The 20,151-nt window shown below is 42.9% G+C and overlaps 1 protein-coding gene across 2 annotated transcripts in view; it reads right to left on the reverse strand.

The window, feature by feature from the left end:
* Positions 1 to 20,151, reverse strand: part of ACP7 (acid phosphatase 7, tartrate resistant (putative)) — a 63,332-nt gene that overhangs the window by 19,912 nt on the left and 23,269 nt on the right. For both annotated transcript variants that reach the window (XM_077480225.1, XM_077480215.1), the window contains exons 3-6: positions 19,756 to 19,959; positions 9,577 to 9,759; positions 1,292 to 1,317; positions 929 to 1,026 (exon numbers count right to left, since the gene is read on the reverse strand). In XM_077480225.1, coding sequence (XP_077336351.1) covers positions 929 to 1,026; positions 1,292 to 1,317; positions 9,577 to 9,759; positions 19,756 to 19,959 — 511 coding nt within the window. The remainder of the gene's footprint in view (positions 1 to 928; positions 1,027 to 1,291; positions 1,318 to 9,576; positions 9,760 to 19,755; positions 19,960 to 20,151) is intronic.

Here is a 20,151-nt window from a genome sequence, read left to right on the forward strand (position 1 = left end):
TGGGTCATCTATACAAGATGAGAGCACAGCTGGTGTTGGTGAAGAGTGGAAGAGTGGACAAGTTTGGAGTAAAGTATAAAAATCACATATAGCCTAGGTTCACACACGTCCGGTGAGAATTTCCCCTCCATTTTCACAGCAAATTTCCTAAGCAGATGTTCAGCTGTGATTTGAGATGCGGTTCAGATGCAGATTTTTGGAGCTGGCGGCCACTGGCATCTTTAACATTAGCTGGTTGTTAAGACACATGCTGGGAAGCCGACTGGTTAGTGTAAAAAAAAAAAAAGTAATGAAAAAAATGGCATGAGTTTTGTTTTGTTTTTACACTTTTTTTGGTGAATGAGTAGGGGTACCATGTACTCCCTACTCATTCACATAGAGGGGGCAGGATCTAGGGGCCGGAGACCCCCACAACCACCAGTCAGGGTTGTGGGGAAGCGTGCCCCCCGCTCCAAACCACCCCCCCATGTTTAGTTTATGTGGCATGGTATGGTTCAGGAGGGGGGGCACTCACTCTTCCCTCCTCCCTTTCCTGGCCTGCCAGGCTGCTTGCTCGAATAATTCTTTTTTTGGTGTGGGGGTTTACCTAAAATGTAATACTAGACTTAAAGGGCCTGGTATGGATTGGGGGGGACCCCACACAGTTTTTTTTTTACATTTTAAAACTTTTTGTTAAGAAAAAAAAATGTAATAGAAAACTGAATTTATTACTCTATATGCCACCTGACTGTGTTGCAGAAATAAATTGTGAGCGTTTAATTGGGCTTTAAGAATTGGAAGATTTAGTGTTCAAAATAATAGTACTTTTCTGCTGAAGAACAATATTTAAAACAGTAACATTTTAAACAGTGGATAGGCCTGCATTTAATTTAACCAAATGTCACATGTGGAAACACAAGTGTGAATACAAGAATTACCATGCACTTACTAGGCCTCTTCATGGTTTCCAGGGCAGGTCATATAGGGAATGTAGGCGGCCACTGACTCAATCTGACGCATAAACTCGTCACCCACCCGAGCATTATCCTTAAATTAAGAAGAAAGCTGTATTATTGATGATAAAAAAATGAACAGTCATCTTTTTTTGTATTCTGTATTTACAAAGCATCAACATATTACTCTAACCCTAGGTGCCACACATGAAATACTAAATGGGTGCAAATGACAGACTCTGAGCAATAAAAGGAGTAAAGCATGGAAAATAACAGGAGTATTGTAGATGGTAATTGTAAAAGCTTGTTCATTGCATATTCTGGGCACTAAGATATATTAGAACGTGAACATATTTTACCTTGTCCATATCATATGCAAAATCGCCTGCAAAAGAATGGTAAAAGGAGTTGATACATATATGTGACTCATGTTGGAAAATTGAATCATACAACTGATACTTACAACATCTACTATAGAAATAGTTCTCTATAATATTATAATATATGCTAGACATGTGCAATTCATTTAGTTATGAATTAGTTTTTTAACAAATTTTGACAAATTAGTTAATTACAAAATCTCTGAATTTCCGAATTTTTCAATTTCCAAAATTCAGAATTCAGAGAATTAGAAAAATGGAAAAATTTAAAATTGGAATTTTGGAAATTGGAAAATTTGTAATTTGGAAAATTTGTAATTTGGAAAATTTGTAATTTGGAAAATTTTGGAAATTGGAAAATTTGTAATTTCAGAAATTCGGAATTCAGAAATGTGAAATTTCGGAAATTGGAGATATCAGAAATTGGAAAATTCTAATTCGGAAATTCGGAAGTTACAAATTACAAAAAACGAATCCTGTATCTAAATGGATGGAACGTAACGATCTAATAATAATAAACAACAATAATAATAATAATAACAAAACCTTTTTGTTATTATGCATTATTAATTTGTTCCATTCCATTTGTTTTGATGCAGCATTTGTTATTTTGGATAATTTATAACTTCAGATAAATTTGTATTCGTTACATTCACAAACAGCCACATTTTAAAGGAAATTCCAATACCTACAATTTAATAGTTAGTTGTTATTGAAAATTTTACAGATTTTCTCTCTTTTTTTCAGATTTTCGAATTTTTGGTTTTTCAAGTTTTTGAATTTCCAAAAAGTTCTAAAATTCGGAAATTCAGAAATGCGGCATTCGAAAATTCAGAAATTTGTAAAATTCGGAAATTCAAAAATGTGAAAGTTCGAAATTTAGAAGTCCGAAATTAAAAAAATCAGAAATGTGAAAATTCAAAGATTCGGAAATTTTGCATTTCCAAATTTTCGAATTTCCAAAAAAGAATGGAATGAAAACAAAAATGAACACATTTTTTGTCAGTGCACATGTCTAATATATGCATTAACTACACTCATTATTTGGTGGTTTGTTGGTGGCAGCCCTGCTGGTGACTATTTTTGCTCAGGAAATTCTTTCTGGTGGCCTTTACAGATGGGGATTAGGCAATGCATTTATCAGATGTACTAGGTTCAATTGTAGTTATGGGGTGTTTCATCATTATGGCAGTGATTTGGTGGTCTGCTCCATATTCTGCAATCTTAGTACATTATTATGTTCTGCTATGTCAATATTGTTTATGTATATGTTTGGTCTCTATAGAACAAATCCCTCTCTGAATCATACTCCTATAGAAGCAGTTTACAGTGAAATATGTTGAGTTCCAAACTAGGAAGAGACGAATATCAAATCCCTCATTGTGGGTTGATACATCTATTTCTTTCCAGTTCCTATCAGAGCAATTCCGCTGTCTCATATACAGTATCTCACAAAAGTGAGTACACCCCTCCCATTTTTGTAAATATTTTGTTATACCTTTTCATGTGACAACACTGAAGAAATTACACTTTGCTACAATGTAAAGTAGTGAGTGTACAGCTTGTATAACTGTGTAAATTTGCTGTACCCTCAAAATAACTCAACACACAGCCATTGATGTCTAAACCACTGGCAACAAAAGTGAGTACACCCCTGAGCGAAAATGTCCAAATTGGGCCCATTTAGCCATTTTCCCTTCCTGGTGTCATGTGGCTAGTTGGTGTTACAAGGTCTCGGGTATGAATGGGGAGCAGGTGTGTTAAATTTCAAAAGTTCAACATGGCACCTCATGGCAAAGAAATCTCTGAGGATCTGAAAAAAAGAATTGTTGCTCTACATAAATATGACCTAGGCTATAAGAATATTGCCAAGACCCTGAAACTGAGCTTCAGCAGGGTGGCCAAGACTATACAGTGGTTTAACAGAACAGGTTCCACTCAGAACAGGCCTCGCCATGGTCAACCAAAGAAGTTGAGTGCACGTGCTCAGCGTCATATCCAGAGGTTGTCTTTGGGAAATAGACGTATGAGTGCTGCCAGCATTGCTGCAGAGGCTGAAGGGGTGGGGGGTCAGCCTGTCAGTGCTCAGACCATATGCCCCACACTGCATCAAATTGGTCTGTATGGCTGTCATCCCAGAAGGAAGCCTCTTCTAGAGATGATGCACAAGAAAACCCACAAACAGTTTGCTGAAGACAAGCAGACTAAGGACATGGATTTCTGGAACCGTGTCCTGTGGTCTGACGAGACCAAGATAAACTTATTTGGTTCAGATGGTGTCAAGCATGTGTGGCGGCAACCAGGTGAGTACAAAGACAAGTGTGTCTTGCCTACAGTCAAGCATAGTGGTGGGAGCGTCATGGTGGTCTGGGGCTGCATGAGTGCTGCCGGCAGTTCATTGAGGGAACCATGAACGCCAACATGTACTGTGACATACTGAAGCAGAGCCTTGATAACCAACTTGATAATGACCCCAAACACACGTCCAAGATGACCACTGCCTTGCTAAAGAAGCTGAGGGCAAAAGGTGATGACTGGCCAAGCATGTCTCCAGACCTAAACCTTCTTGAGCATCCGTGGGGCATCCTCAAATGGAAGGTGGAGGAGCGCAAGGTCTCTAACATCCTCCAGCTCTGTGATGTCATCATGGAGGAGTGGAAGAGGCAACCTGTGAAGCTCTGGTGAACTCAAGAGGGTTGAGGCAGTGCTGCAAAATAATGGTGGCCACACAAAATATTGACACTTTGGGCCCAATTTGGACTAGGGTGTTGTCACTTTTGTTGGCAGCGGTTTAGACATTAATGACTGTGTGTTGACTTATTTTGAGGGGACAGCAAATCTACACTAATATACAAGCTGTACACTCACTACTTTACATTGTAGCAAAGTGTAATTTCTTCAGTGTTGTCACATAAAAAGATAATAAAATATTTACAAAAATTTGAGGGGTGTACTTTTGTGAGATACTGTATGTTATATGTCTGCTTTTGTGGGTATTTTTTAATGATTTTTCAATTAATGTGTATTTTTTACAATTGTTTTGAGCATTGTGAGTCTATACTGTACCATAAAAGTCCAAGGTTGCCTCATTTTGTTTAGCTGCTCATTTACACTCATTATTTAATACAATCAATACTCACAGAAGACAATATTCTTCATACATACACAATTGAACACTTTACTTACTCTACTTTACATTTACAACACCTTGGGGGGGGGGGGGGCTATTTTATATAGCAGTATAACCTTGGCCGGCTTCCTGACAAAATAGGCAACTCGGCAGAAAATGTAACCACGTCACGTCTGCTTTGTTTAAACCATTAGTAATTGCTGATTTGGCCGAATTGCACGAAACAACAGGACTAATGAATACAGTCCAGTACAGGAAGATTTTGCTGTTTTCACAGCACAGCGGCTAATGAGGACAAAGTTGTCGCCGCCTCGGAGGTGGGCATTTTCTTGGTTAGTTTCGGAGCGGAGTAACAATCTCCGCTCATAATATCCTGAACCGGACTCTACGCGGTTACCAGTGTTGTGTCTAAATAGCAATGTGTCAAAATATGCAATTCATGATGGTTTAAAGAAAACGGAAGTGACGCAGATTGCTCATTCTGCCAGGTTTGACATTTTGTCAGAACATTGGACTGATGTTTAAAAAAAAACACACAAAACACAGATTTACAAAGCACAGCAGTGTGCTTTACACATGTGCTTTGTGTTTTGCTTGACCAGCCTCTCCTCATTGCAGCATTTAAGCAGAACTGAATGCACAGGTCCAACAGAGCCAAATGTGAACAGCATAGTTATATATTATGAACGATTTGCCCCCTGAAGTGCCCTCCTCTGTGATCTCCCCTTTGTTATGTCCCCAGCGCTTCAGCCATCTTGATTGGCTGGCCCAGGACAACGTAAGTCCCTTTCATGCGTGGCTTAATGCACGTGTGTGGCTCAGCGTACAATAGGAAGAACCACAAGCTAATCAACCAATGTATTTTTTTTTTTTTTTTTGTGAATTGACCTTTAGTGCAAACTGCATCATTTTATGTGGTATTTAGTGACTGTTTGTGGGAGGAAGTGCTGAAGCATGTCACACGTTAAACCCAAAATACGGGGTAATGTGTAACACATCCCAAAAGGTGCATTTACCCACTTTACATCCAGAAGATTTACCCCCTTCATGACCAGGCATTTTTTTGTGATACGGCACTGCGTTACCTTAACTGACAATTGTGTAACGCTGTGGGTGCTCAATCTTTGGCCCTCCAGCTGTTGCAGAACTACAGGTCCCATCATGCCTCTGGGAGTCATGCTTGTAGTCCTTGCAATGCCTCATGGGACTTGTAGTTCCATAACAGCTGGAGGGCCACGGGTTGAACACCCATAATTTTATGTCTTTTCTTTTTTTCCCCACAAATTGAGCTTTCTTTTGGTGGCATTTGATCACCTCTGCGGTTTTTATTTTTTGCACTATAAACAAAAAAAGCTGTCAATTTTGAAAAAAAAAAAAAAACAATATTTTTTATTCTTGCTATAAAATATATCCAATAAAAAAAATTTTTTAAAAAAAATTTATTTCTTCATCAATTTTGGCCAATATGTATTCTGCTACATATTTTTGGTAAAAAAATCTAAAGCGTAAAAAGATTGGGTGGTGCAAACGTTATAGTATCTACAAATGTATTTATTTATTTTACAAGTAATGGCAGCGATCACTGACTTATAGCGTGACTGAGAATAGTGGCGGACAAATCGGACACTAACTGAGACTTTTGACACTTTTTGGAGACCAGGAACGATTATTAAAATATGCACTGTCACTGCACTAATGACACTGGGAAGGGGTTACACATCAAGGGCGATCAAAGGGTTAACTGTGTGCCTAGCTGGTGTTTTACTACTGTAGGGGAGGTGCTTGTACTAGGGGAAGCCATGGATTGGTGCCCCTGCTTAGCAGAGCACAGGATCCATACCTTCTGTACTGACAAAACGGTGATCTGCCCCAGACCTGGAAGTGCAGGATCACATACTAGGTACACAATCCTGCGCAGCAGAGCCACCTTGCCGCCATATATGTAAGTTATACAGTCGGCAAGCGGTTAATCTTTAAAAAGTTAAAGGGGTTGTAAACCCTCGTATTTTTTCACCTTAATGCAAAAAACACCTGGCACTCACTGCCCCCCAGCCCCCTTGTTTTACTTACCTGAGCCCCTTCATCTCCTCAGCAGGGACACGCTGTCCCTCTCTCCACTGGGTCCCAGGTCTTGATTGGATAGATTAATAGCAGCACAGCCATTGGCTCCCGCTGCTGTCAATCAAATCCAATGACGCCGGGGGCGGAGCCAAGTCTGGCATTCGTGTCTGTGGACGTAAATGCTAGACTTGAGAGCGTGCCTGCAAGGTAACCTCCTCGGGGGAGCACTTCTCTTGGGGGGTTATCTGATGCCGGGAGGAGCCGCTGGGGGACCCCAGAAGACAAGCTGCACAGTGGAGGTAAGTATGATATGTTTGTTATTTTAAAAAAACGATCCTTTACAATCACTTTAAACACGTCCCGCCCGGCTTATAGCAAAATGACGGCCGGGCGGTGGTTCAGTTATCCTGAATGGGCATCATATGACATCCTTCAGGATAACAGCTGCCATGTGCCAGTGGGGGCGCGGATCACAGCGATTGGTGGTGCGGTGTGGCAGTTTGACACAACAATCTTGGTAAAGAGCCTCCAGCAGAGGCTCTTTACCACGTGATCAGCCGTGATCATGGCTGATCACGATGTCAACAGGAAAAGCCGTTGATCGGCTTTTCCTCACTCACGTCTGACAGACGCGAGTAGAGGAGAGCCGATTGGCGACTCTCCTGACAGTGCCCACACTAGACCACCAGGGAAGCCGCCAGGACCACCAGGGAAGGGGACAACATGTATATGGCCATGGGGTACATACCTGGTGAAAATGATGCCCAATCTGTGCCAATCAGTGCCCACAAATAGGCACTGACTGGCACCATTATATAACCTGTGTAGCACTAACCCCTGAAGGAGATGCTGGTTATTTTTGGCCTTACCGTTACCTTTCATTCTCCTTGTTTCACGTCTAGGGGATGTCCCATGGTAGATGACCCAGTAACATGAGACTGACAATAGATCCACTTGAATGGGTTTTATTTGCAAAACCTCAAACCATTGAACGGTCTTTCAACTTGGGATCAGAGGGTTGGAAAGGAAAGTTCAGCTACTCTCAATGTCAAAGTCCAAAAACGTTAAAGAACTTGCTTACTTTGACTGCATCCAGAGAATAGCCATTCGCAGCTGGATGATCACTCAGATTGGACAGTCTCTCTCTCACAAGGCCTAGCAGCCAACCAGGTGTTTACTCAGGAACAAAGTCTTTATCACCGTTGCAGAATACGTAGGGAAACTAAGCTGTAGAACACTTGTAGGATACCTGGATCTTTAAGCCTGCTTTGCGATATCCACAAGACCGGATTCTCTCGGTTACTTCAGCCCTTCCAGGCTCTTGTTAAGAAAACCAACCCGCACGTGGTGTTCTTCTAAAGAGTCCTCCCCTGGAATGCTTGAAGTTTACTGGTTCTCTCCCGAACCGGAGACAGCACCCATCCACCTTGGAATCCTTCCTTAGTTCCCTTGCCTTGGGCTAGCCAGCCCCGAGGCATTAAAGTTGGGTGGATCCGCACCCCACGCTGCAGCCTTCCTGGGAGCTGGTCAGGAGGACCAGGGCCATGTAATCAGCACAGCATGCTGGACCGGAACCCCCGAACCACGTAACGTCCACATCTTAAATACCCTCTCCCAGAGGGCACAGCGAGAGGGCCACTTCCACTGACCTGACTCCGAGAGAGGGTAAATTAAACGCCCAACCAGACCATAGTTCCATGCCTGCCACCAGAGACAGCGCCCCCCTGTGGTCAGGCTGAACATCTCACAGCCCAGTCAGACTGACAGAGAAGTCAAATTTAGGCAAATAGACCCAAACCAAACTGTAGTTTGGGTAAAGTAAAATTTTGAAAAACACATAGCGCGTGCTCTTCAGGAGCCCGCTGCTACACCTGTAACATCAGTGATGCCCAGCAATGACACCCATCAGTGTCATCAGTGCCACTAATCAGTGTCATCAGTGCCACCCATCAGTGCCCATCCATGCCACCTATCAGTGCCACCCATATGTACCCATCAGTGCCACCCATAAGTGTCCATCAGTACCACCTATCAGTGCCCATCTTCAGTGCCCGTCAGTGTCACCTCATCGGTACCCATCAGTGCTGCCTTATCAGTGCCCATCAGTGCAGCCATATCAGTGCCCATCATTGAAGAAGAAAACATACTTATTTACAAAAACAATTAACAGAAACAAAGAAAAACTATTTTTTTTAGAAATTTTCGGTCTTTTTTTATTTGTTACGGAAAAAATAAAAACCACAGAGGTGATCAAATACCACCAAAATAAAGCTCTATTTGTGGGAACAAAATGATAAAAAAATGTGTTTGGGTACAGTGTTGTATGATCGCGCAACTGTCATTAATATTGCGACAGCGCTGAAAGCTGAAAATTGGCTGGGGCAGGAAGGTGTCTAAGTGCCTGGTATTGAAGTGGTTAAAGAATGCTTTCACACTGCTCCATTGCAAAAAATGTGGTAAAATGCATATGCATTTTGCCGCATTTCTGGTGCATATTGTGGTTGTATGAAATCAGACTGCACCCGTAAAAAGAGAACATGTGACCCCCAAAAAAAATCACCAAAAACGCATCCGCCCGGAGCATTTTTGATGTGTTTTCCATTCATTTTAATATGGAGGTCCGTTTCTTTTACTGCACCAAACATTTACCAAAAATGCAGCATGCAAGACACTTAAAAACGCAAATGACCCGCAATTGACTGGTAATAAGAATTCCATAGGATTTTAAAGCCATGCATTTTTCTTTTGCCTTTTGTAAGGCAAAAATGGAAGAAAAACTGATCAGTGTTAAAGGTCCCATAGAGTGAACAATACGATCAACAGAATGGGGGTGGGTGATGACACAGCTGTCCTAGGGCGACAAAAGGCTTAAATCTGCCCTGATAATTTTTCATTTTTTTTACTTTTAATGTCTGCTACACTCAAAGTCCACTCCACATCTGCCCCGACAATTGACTCCACTCTTCTCCCATACAGCCTACTGATTCCTGTTCTCAATCTGCTACACTCCATGTTTATCATCTACTGCAGTCTGCATGCACACCGTCATGAAAACTCCCAAACTCTTACCTACCCACATGGAGGATGGCATCATACATGTCCATTTGGGTTTCCTTCTGGAGCCGAGATAGTGACTTAGCATTTTCATTCCCCATATCTCCAAACACAGCCAAGTGTGGTCCCCACGATGGGTCATTACAAAGAGCCCGGAAATAAAACTGAGGGCTCCAGCCAAGTGAACTGCCACAGTGGTAAACTGAGAAACAAAGAAGAAAATAAATGGTATAGATGACAGCAATGCAAAGACCTTATAAACAGATTAGACATGTGCACTGACCATAAAAAAGTTTGTTTTCGTTTCATTCTTTTTTTTTTTTGCTTTTTTCGGAAATTTGGAAATTCAGAAAGGCAAAAATTCGGAACTCCGAATTTTGAAATTTCTGAATTTTGGATTTCTGAATATTCGAATATCTGAATTTTGAAATTTCCAAATTCCGAATTTTCAGATTTTCAGAATTCAAAAATCTGAAAATCTGAAAAAAAGGAAGAAAATCTGTAAAATTCTAAATAATAACTATTAAATTATAGGTATTGGAATTTCCTTTCAAATTTGGCTCTTTGTGAATGTAACGAATACAAATTTATCTTTTATTATACTAAATAATGAATGCCACATCTAAACAAATGGAATGGAACAAATTAATAATAATTAATAATAATAAAAAGGTATTATTATTATTATTATCATTGTTATTTATTATTATTAGATTGTTACGTTCCATTAGTTTAGATGCGACATTTGTGATTTCAGATAATTCATAACTTCGGAAGAATTCGTACTTGTTACATTCACAAACAGCCAAATTTGAAAGGAAATTTCAATACCAATAATTTAATAGTTAGTCATTATTTCGAATTTTACTGATTTTCTTTTTTTTCAGATTTTTGAATTTTCACATTTTTTAAAGTGGAGGGCCACTCTGAAAAAAAAAAAAATATTAAAAATTACAAAAAAATCTAAAAAAAAAAAAAATGAAAATTCTTTTTTTTTTACTTACCAGAAGTGCCTGTTGCTAGGCATATAATCCTAATCTTCCTCTTCCTCCTCCGCGGAGATCTTCTTTCTTCTCTCCTCCATGCGGCGTCTTCTGGGTAATGGGTCGCGCTGTGTTCTGGGAACTGTGTGTTCCAGAACACAGCGCGTCCCATTCACAAAGCGCTGTGTGACTCGCGCATGCGCAGTAGGAAACGGGCAGTGAAGCTGATTAAGTCAGCAGCTGCAGTGTTTGCAGCTGCTGACTTTTTTTTTTTTTTAAACGGCCCTCCGCTTTAATTTCCGAACTTTCAAGTTTCTGAAAATCCGTAAATTCGGAATTCAAAAATTTGGAAGTTTGAAAATCGCAATTTGAAAATCCTAAAATTCGGAAATTTAGAGACTCAAAAACTCGAAAATTTAAAAAAAAATTGAATTTCCGAAAAATTTGTAGTTCCAAAATTCTGAAATACGAAAATTCAGAAATTCTTATTTCGGAAATTCGAAAGTTCATATTTTGCAAATTTGTAATTTAGGAAATTGAAAAATTCGGAAATACCAGAATTAATGAATTTGTTAAAATTTGTTAAAAAACAAATTCGTAATTAAATGAATTGCACATGTCTAAAATAGATGTGCCCTACTTACTAATGCAGCAGAGGGGTGAACTTTTTTTCCTGGTGCCTCCATGGCAGCATACCTGTGACAAGCTCCGCCTTGGCTCCTCCCTCAGGACTAGTGAATATTATAAAAGAAAAGGTTAGTACAGCCCCCGCATTCTCCTTTTTTTCCTCATACCTCATGGCAGTGAATCCTGGTCGGCGTCCTTACCTTCTGCATTCGGCAGCGTCCGTCCGGGTTCAAGCCTCTCCCGGACGCAGTTCCTTCTCTTGGGCAGCTAAATGCGCTTATAAGGTTGGAAGTCCCTTCTGTAGGATCTTTTGGGACAAGCAGTTTGTCTCTTAAGTAAGAGCTTTACCTGCAGTATGGGCGTTCAGGCTCCAGTCTATGGCAGCAGAGGTAGCAGCTTTGCTCTGTCCCTGAGGTTTGTTTTTTCCCTCCAGTCTCATCTGTCCTTCCTCTCTCCTGCGCTCTGTTTCCGCGGTCCCCATAGTCCTAGCAGGCCCCCCTTTCCTTTCCCATGTGTGTTTGTCACTCCCAGACTCACTAGGGGCCGCGCACGGCGAGTCTGTGTCATTTTATAATAGTCTAGCGTTCCCGCCGTCGTCTGCGCATGCGCCGGCGGGTCCTATGTTTCGACGGTCAGTTTTGACGTTCGGCGCGTGCGCGGTAGCGTCGGAAGCTTCGGCGGCCATCTTTTTTGTGGGCGAATGGTTCTTTTTGCCCTCAGAGTGTCAGAGGAGGAGCTTTAGCACGACATCACTTCCCCTCCTCCTATTTATTTCCCCAGCAGCACAAGTGAAATGCCTGTGGTCAACAAGAGAATTACACTCTAGAGTTCCAGGCTATTCCCACCCCTGTTAAGGTAAGGCATGTTTTAATGCATTTGTTTTTGTACATGTGATCATCCGAATATATTGGTATAGCTCTGATGGAATGTCTCTTTTCACTTAAAAAGAATTAATTTATTAATATGTTAAATTATTTAAATCGGAGCCTCCAAAAAAAAAAAAAATATATATATATATAAAAAATGGATAAAAAAAAAAAAAAAAAAAGAAAAACACAAAAACACAACACACAGTAACGGGGGGTGGGAATCGTCACTTTTGTAGGCAAATTCCCTTCTTTTCCGTGAATCAGCGCACGACTGGTTGACGCCTTTTTCCTCTGACTCTTTCCTAGCCGTTACCTCTGCTAAGCCGCCTAAACATGAGCCTTTCGCCGCCCGCTCAAGATCCTACTCTACTCCCAAGGTAAGGACCTACGCCCAGGTAAGTTTAAAAAAAAAAAAAAAAAGAGTGCACTAAGGACGATACTTTTGTATTTCAGTCCTGTACGCCAGAAGACGTCTAAGAAGACCTCAAGGCGATATGGAGATGACGATGATGATTCCTGTCACAGCAGAGACAGGTCACCCAGACATGGGCATTACAGAAGCGGCAGGAAAGCTTCAGCTAAGAGGCGCCGTCATTCGCGCTCCCCGAGACCTAGACCTACCAGATGTCAGGCCTGCGGAGGCTCCCCACTTCCGGACAAACTAATTTGTCGAGACTGCCTTAGAGACTATGCAGCAGACAGAGAGTCTGAGAGCCTACAGGTGGCAGATCTCCTTAAAAAGGCAGTAAAAGACTCCCTTACGGAATTGGTCGCTACAAGGCCGACACAACAACCGGCATCTCCTCCTCAGGAGCTGATGGCTGAGGCCTCCATTCCTGGTCCATCCACCAGTGGAAGTGGTCGTCTGTTCCCTCCCTCCTCCTCTAAGCATCAGGACGAAATGGCCATTTCAGAGGATTCCTCAGATGACACAGATGCCTCTGGCTTTGCCTTTGCCATGGTCCAGCCCTATGTGCAGGCCGTTAAACAAGCAATCGGTTGGGAGGGTTCCAACGTGGAGGTCAGGAAGTCCAAATCATACTTCCCCTTCCTTAAGCGCCAGATCTCCTTCTTCCCTCTTATGGAGGAAATCAGGGAGGTGATCGAGGAAGAATGGGGGAGGACAGACAAAAGACTTTCCACCAATCGATTGGGAAAATTATACCCTCTCTCCGAGGCAGATTCCAAAATGCTGGACGGCCCGCCGGTGGTAGATGCCGCAGTGGTAAGGCTGGCCAAGAACGTCACTTTACCCCTAGATGATTCAACCTCCTTCAAGGACCCTCTGGATAGAAGGATGGACCTTGACCTTAAGAAGGCCTATCAGATGGCAGGATATGCCTGTAAACCTGCAATAGCTCTGACATCAGTGTCCAACGCACTACGCGTCTGGACAGATAATATAGAGTCGGCAATCCAACAGGATATCCCTAAAGAAGAGATAATAAGGGCATTGGATGAGCTGAAGCTCTCAGCCGACTTCATTGGAGAAGCCGCCATCGATTCCATTCGCTGCTCCGCAAGGGCAATGCTTCACACAGTAATGGCCAAAAGGGCACTGTGGCTAAAACCATGGGCAGCGGACGTTGCCTCGAAGCAAAATTGGTGCAAGATACCTTTTGACGGTAAAGCCTTGTTCGGGGAAAAACTCGACAAAGCCATCTCTCGGGTCACCGGCGGAAAGTCAGGCCTACTTCCTCAAGGCAGGCGATCTAGACGTTTCAGATCCTCTGCACCAAGGTTCCAATATTCCAAAAATAGGGACTACCGACAATCAAGACAAGGGAAAGGCTTCAGGCACAACTGGAAGAGCACACAGTCGACGTTTCTCAAGTCCAGGAGGCAGAGGCCGGTACCTACCCCACAGGAGCCATCAAAATCTTTTTGACGCCAGGCCAGCCCAAGTGATCCCTGTGGGGGCCAGGTTGAAACAGTTCTCAAAGATTTGGGAACAAAAATGCAGGGATCCCTGGGTAGTTGCAACAGTCAAACACGGTCATTCCTGGTCCTTCCTAAACCAACCCCCCAAGGACTATTTTTCTCCGACAAGGGTGTCAAGATCTCCTCAAAACGCGGAAGCTCTGAAGCGATTTCTTCTTTCCCTACAGGAACAACGGGCAGTAGTTCCAGTGCCTCCATCCGAGAGATTTTCAGGTTTCTATTCCACCCTGTTTCTAGTCCCCAAAAGAAACGGAGGGTGGAGACCTGTGATAGACCTAAAGAGGCTAAATCGCTACATTTTTCTGGAAAAGTTCAAGATGGAGTCTCTTCAGACGATCATTCGCGTAGTCCAACCAGGGGATTGGATGTTGTCAATAGACCTGCAAGACGCCTACTTACACATACCTATACTCCCTACGTTCCAGAAATACCTGAGATTTGCGGTGGGGCAAGTACATCTCCAATTTCGGAGCCTTCCGTTTGGCCTCTGCACGTCACCCAGAGTCTTTACAAAAACCCTGATTGCCATCATAGCACCTCTGAGAGAATTGGGGCTCCGGGTGTATCACTATCTGGACGACCTTCTACTCCTGGCGAAGAACCCAACCCAGTTATTAGAACACAGGGATATCCTGTTAACAACACTAGTGGATTTCGGTTGGAAGATAAATTACGAGAAAAGTCTTCTCTCTCCGACCCAAGAGATGGTCTATCTGGGAGCCCTGTTCAATACAATGAAAGGATCAGTGTCTCTCCCTCCTCAGAAGGTATCTTCCATTATCCAACAGATGAAGAAGGTGAGCTTGAGATCCTACCTGACAGCCTCAAATTGTTTGAGCCTGATAGGTCGGATGTCATCATGCATCCCTATGGTCCCCTGGGCCCACTGGCATTTGAGACATTTTCAGCTGGAGTTCTTAAGAATGTGGAACAAACGATATCTATCCCAACCCATACACCTGACAACCCGGATGCTCAGGAGTCTACATTGGTGGATGAAGAGACAGTCGCTTCTGAAGTCTCGCCCGCTAGGGCATGTCGACTGGATCATAATTACTACCGATGCCAGCGCAGCTGGTTGGGGAGCACATTCCAACAAGACCTCAGTACAAGGGAGATGGTCCTTCAATGCAGCAGGCGTGGTGTCCAATGTCCTGGAGCTCAGAGCGGCCTATCTTGCACTGCTAGCCCTGGAGTTCGAGATTTCGGGCAAACCAGTTCTCCTCAGGATGGACAACAGGGCCGCGGTATCTTATGTGCACCGTCAAGGGGGAACGCGCAGCAGATCCCTCCTGAACGAGGTGGAGCCCATATTCCTCTGGGCCGAAAGGAATCTGAAGGACCTGAGGGCAGTCTATCTGCCCGGCCATCTCAACTCAAGGGCAGACGGCCTTTCCCGCAGGTTCGCAGACACCAACGAGTGGTCCTTACACCCGGAAATCTTCAACTGGATAATGATCCAGTGGGGGCCCCTCGAGCTAGATCTCTTTGCGACAGCATCCAACACCAAACTTCCAAGGTTTATCTCGAGATTTCCGCACCCCCAGGCGGAGGCAACAGATGCCCTATCAGCCCCGTGGGCATGCGATCGGGCCTACGCTTTTCCCCCACGGCCCCTCATACCGAGGTTCCTGTCAAGACTCGTGAGGGAGACATCGACGGTGATAGCGGTTCTGCCATACTGGCCAAGAAGGCCTTGGTTCCCTACGGCAATGGATCTGAGCACCAGTCCTCCAGTCAAAGTTCCAATAGTACCCCTCCTCCTGTCACAAGGATGTCACACCCACCCAGATCCCCGCAGGCTGGACCTTCACATCTGGCAACTGAAAGGGAAAGGTTCCAATCCCTAGGGTGCTCCGACAAGGTGATCGCAACCCTGCTCAAGGCAAGAAAACCATCCACAAACAACATATATGATAAAGTATGGAACAACTTCAAGACCTTCATGCTTGATAGAAACTGTGATCCAGGTTCCCCTTCGTCATCTCAAATTCTTGAGTTCCTGCAGGCAGGCCTGGACCTGGGTCTTGCATTGAGTACTTTGAAGGTACAGGTGTCAGCGATCTCAGCAGCAACCAGTAGAAGATGGGCGGAGGACCCATTGTTAATCCAATTTTTTAAGGCCGTCAGGAAGATCAGACCACCGTCCAAACAATCTTTTCCCACTTGGGACCTTACGGTCATCCTGGAGTCCTTAGCCAATCCACCCTTTGCCCCTTCGGACTCAATATCACTCTGGAACTTAACTTTAAAATTAGCCTTTCTGATAGCCATAACCTCCGGCAGGCGGGTGTCAGAGCTCCAAGCTTTGGGAGCAGATCAGGATCACATTATTTTTTACCCAGATAGAGTGGAACTTAGAACAATACGAGGGTTCATTCCCAAGGTCGCTTCATCCTTGAGCATGTCAGAACCCTGGGCACTCCCAACATTTTCTGAACAGGACTCTGTCACTCTTCATGAATTAGACATTGCCTCCACTCTGAAATGTTATCTCCAAGCCACAGCTCCATTCCGGGCTTCCATCAGACTGTTCATAATTCCCTGGGGAAAACGTAAAGGAAAGGAGGCATCAGCCAGAACGATCGCTTCATGGATCGTCAAACTCATCCACAAGGTGTACAGGACAAAGGGACTAGAGACCCCTTCAGCGGTCAGGGCGCACTCCACAAGAGCGGTCTCTGCCTCTTGGGCGGCAAGAGCGAATGTGTCGATCGAAACTATTTGTCGGGCAGCAACCTGGTCATCCCAACACACATTCCTGAAACATTACAGGGTGGACCCAGGAGCTCTCTCCTCAGTGGAATTTGGCAGACAGGCAGTCACTTCGGCCTTCGCCTCTTCTAAATAATAAATTCTTTAAATAAACCTCTAAGCATTATCCCACCCGTCTCAGCTAGTTATTTGTCACAGGTATGCTGCCATGGAGGCACCAGGAAAACAGAAAATTGTTCCATACTTACCGTAATTTTCTTTTCCTGGTGCCTATCCATGGCAGCATACATTCCCACCCTCGGTATTCTATATTAACGAGAATGCGGGGGCTGTACTAACCTTTTCTTTTATAATATTCACTAGTCCTGAGGGAGGAGCCAAGGCGGAGCTTGTCACAGGTATGCTGCCATGGATAGGCACCAGGAAAAGAAAATTACGGTAAGTATGGAACAATTTTCTGTTTTTTCCCCTTCTCCCACAGAGATTTTCACTGTATAGGAATCTGATAAATTTAGGTTTCAGCAAACATATTCTATGGAATAAGAGTATGGTCATACATTATACCATTTTCTTGTAGAATATTTCTTTAGGTTTACCAAAACCATATAATATGGTCTGACCTAAACACTTCCAATTTGTATACAACCAGGCAGACCCTTTCACTATATAGTTGAAGGTAAATCTAAAGGAAATTGAATAATGTATGGCCGTCTTAAAAGTAGCAATAGGGCAGATTGTGTAAGTAGGAACTACAGCTGTATTTACCCCAGTGACACTTGTGGGACAGAGTTTTAGGGGGCAGCACAAAGCCTTGACATTTACAAACTCTGAAAATGTATTTTGTTTATTACTTCTGGCCTCCATTGCCGCTTAAAGTATAACTAAAGGCAAAACATTTTTTTTTAGTTTTGGATAGAGTGGGGAGGGGTTAGAACACCTGCCAGTTTTTATTGCCATCTGTGCCCCCCATTAAGGACATTCACCCTATCTCATTGTCCTGTTTACCAATATCATTGAAAGTGATAGTAAAAGAAAATCCCAAATTTTGGGCTGTCCCCAGAAAAGTAGTACAGAGGAAATCTTCCAATAGGGACACTAGTTCTGGTGACCCGGGGGTCCCCAAGGAATTCCCTTAATTTGCAGGGATCTTCTCTCACTTCCTGTTTGGCTATGGGTCAGGAAGTGAAGGGAAATCTCCGCAATGGGACACAGATGGTGAAAAAAAAACACATGACAGGGGTTCTAACCTTTCCTTGCTCTATCCAAAATGAAAAAAAAAAAAAGTTTTGCCCATAGTTCTACTTTAATTCAGAATATGAACAATTCGGAGAAGGAGCTGTTTCAGGATGTTGAAAATAGTCACAAGACTTTATGGTTTGAGGAGAAACATAAACCATAAACCCATTTCTCACTACCCTTTCTTTGTGGTTTGTACAAAGTATAAAGTGCATTACTGCAGCAGTTGTATACAACACTTGCCTACCAGGCCAATTCTGACGTTTCTCTCCTACATGTTAAAATCATTTTTTTGCTAGAAAATTACATAGAACCCCCAAACATTATATGCTTTTTAGCAGAGAACCTAGAGAATAAAATGGCAGTCGTTGCACGGTATTTGCACAGCATTTTATCAAATGCATTTTTTTTTGGAAAAAAAACTGTTTCATGCTATAAAGAAAAAAAAACAGTAAAGTTAGCCCAATTTTTTTACATAATGTAAAAGATGATGTTACGCCGAGTAAATAGATACCTAACATGTCACGCTTCAAAATTGCACACGCTCGTGGAATGGCGCCAAATTTTGGTACTTAAAAATCCCCATAGGTGACACGTTAAATTTTTTTACTGGTTACATGTTTTGAGTTACGGAGGAGTTCTAGGGCTAGAATTATTGCTCTCGCTCTAACATTCGCAGCAATACCTCACATGTGTGATTTGAACACCGTTTACATATGTGGACTTATGTATGCATTTGCTTCTGCGTGTGAGCACCCGGGGACAGGGGCACTTTACTTTTTTTTTTTGATTGATAATTTTAATTTTATTTTTATTTTTCTAGTTTGACACTTTTTTTTTTTTAATTAATAAGTTCCCACATCTCACCTCTAGGCTGGGAAGCCTGAAATAAAAAATAAAAAAAAACGATCTCAGCTTTCCAGCCGAGGCGGCACCATTTTTTCGAATGCAAAGGCCGGGCGTGACGTCATAACATGGCGCCCAGCCTCCGAACAATCATAAAGACTCCGGAGACCATCTGATCTCTATGGTCAGCATCCGGTGCCAGCGGGTCACTTCTACAGTTCGCCGACGTCCCCTCACACCACCCTTAAGCTCACCCTTAAGATCAAGCAGCTGAACAGCCGCTATGATCATTATTATGGTGTAGGGAAGCGCTGGCTGAAAAAGATATCTGAATGGTGTCTGTAACTGCAGGCATTATTCAGATTTCACTGCTCAAACCCGAGGACGTCATATGATGGTCGGTGGGCGGGAAGCGGGTTAAAGTATATGTAAACCCTCACCTTGCAGAACAGTTTAAAATAGAAATGAAAGGCAAATTATTTGTGTATAGCTATAACAAAAATTATAAATAGCTTTTTTTCCTTTTTTTTTTACAAGTGCACCTCTGTTCACATAATCTATTTTCTCAGCTGCATTAACTGAGGGAGGAAAAACAGCAGGACACTGGTCTTCCAAGTGAAAGGCTTCGCAGGGGGTGTGTGTCAAGACAAGTCTGATCATTCAAGGAGAGTAGACTGAGTTCCCAGCACAGCTAGAGAACTGGCATGCTGTGTTTCCCTGCATGGTGTGGTCAGTTTTTAATAGGAAAGCAGAGTAACTGGCAGGAACACCAGGGATTTTACTCAAAAAAAGCATTAAAAAGAGAACAGGGGACTTTCTCATACAAGTACATGGTACAGCAAGCACATTTCAGGAATTAGAAATGTTGGGGTAACATATTCTTTAATTAATGGTGAAACAAGGAGCAGAGCTTGTACAAGGAGGTGTTATCATTCAGATTCGCTCGAGCATCATGATGTCTAAATAGGACCCAGATCTCACCATATCTTTGGCTAGGAATCAGGTTCTTCAGAGTAACCCGATGGATGTACATTTTCCTCTTCATCGGTCCTCCATCTACGAATAAGTTTGTCTCACCATAAACTGTGAAGTTAAATGAAGGGGGTCCTGGAAGAGAACTAAACTCTACTATTGAAGGAGTCCAACTGAAGGTTGTCCATGTCACCGTCATGGATGATGGCTGACCTGAAAGGCATACATTGATTGATGTAGATACCATTGTATACAATGTGCAACTATACAAAAACTAAAACATCAGTCTAACATTTTGTATCCACCATACTCCCCACCCCCTTTCAGTCTGAAGGCTGAGTGAAAAAAATATCCAACACCTTTCTCTATTCAAGTGGTTCTAAACCCCAAATTTCCAAAGTTGTG

This window comes from Lithobates pipiens, unplaced genomic scaffold (genome assembly GCF_037356315.1).
Source record: "Lithobates pipiens isolate NorthernLeopardFrog02 unplaced genomic scaffold, aLitPip1_a1.2 Scaffold_1, whole genome shotgun sequence".
NCBI lineage: Eukaryota > Metazoa > Chordata > Amphibia > Anura > Ranidae > Lithobates > Lithobates pipiens.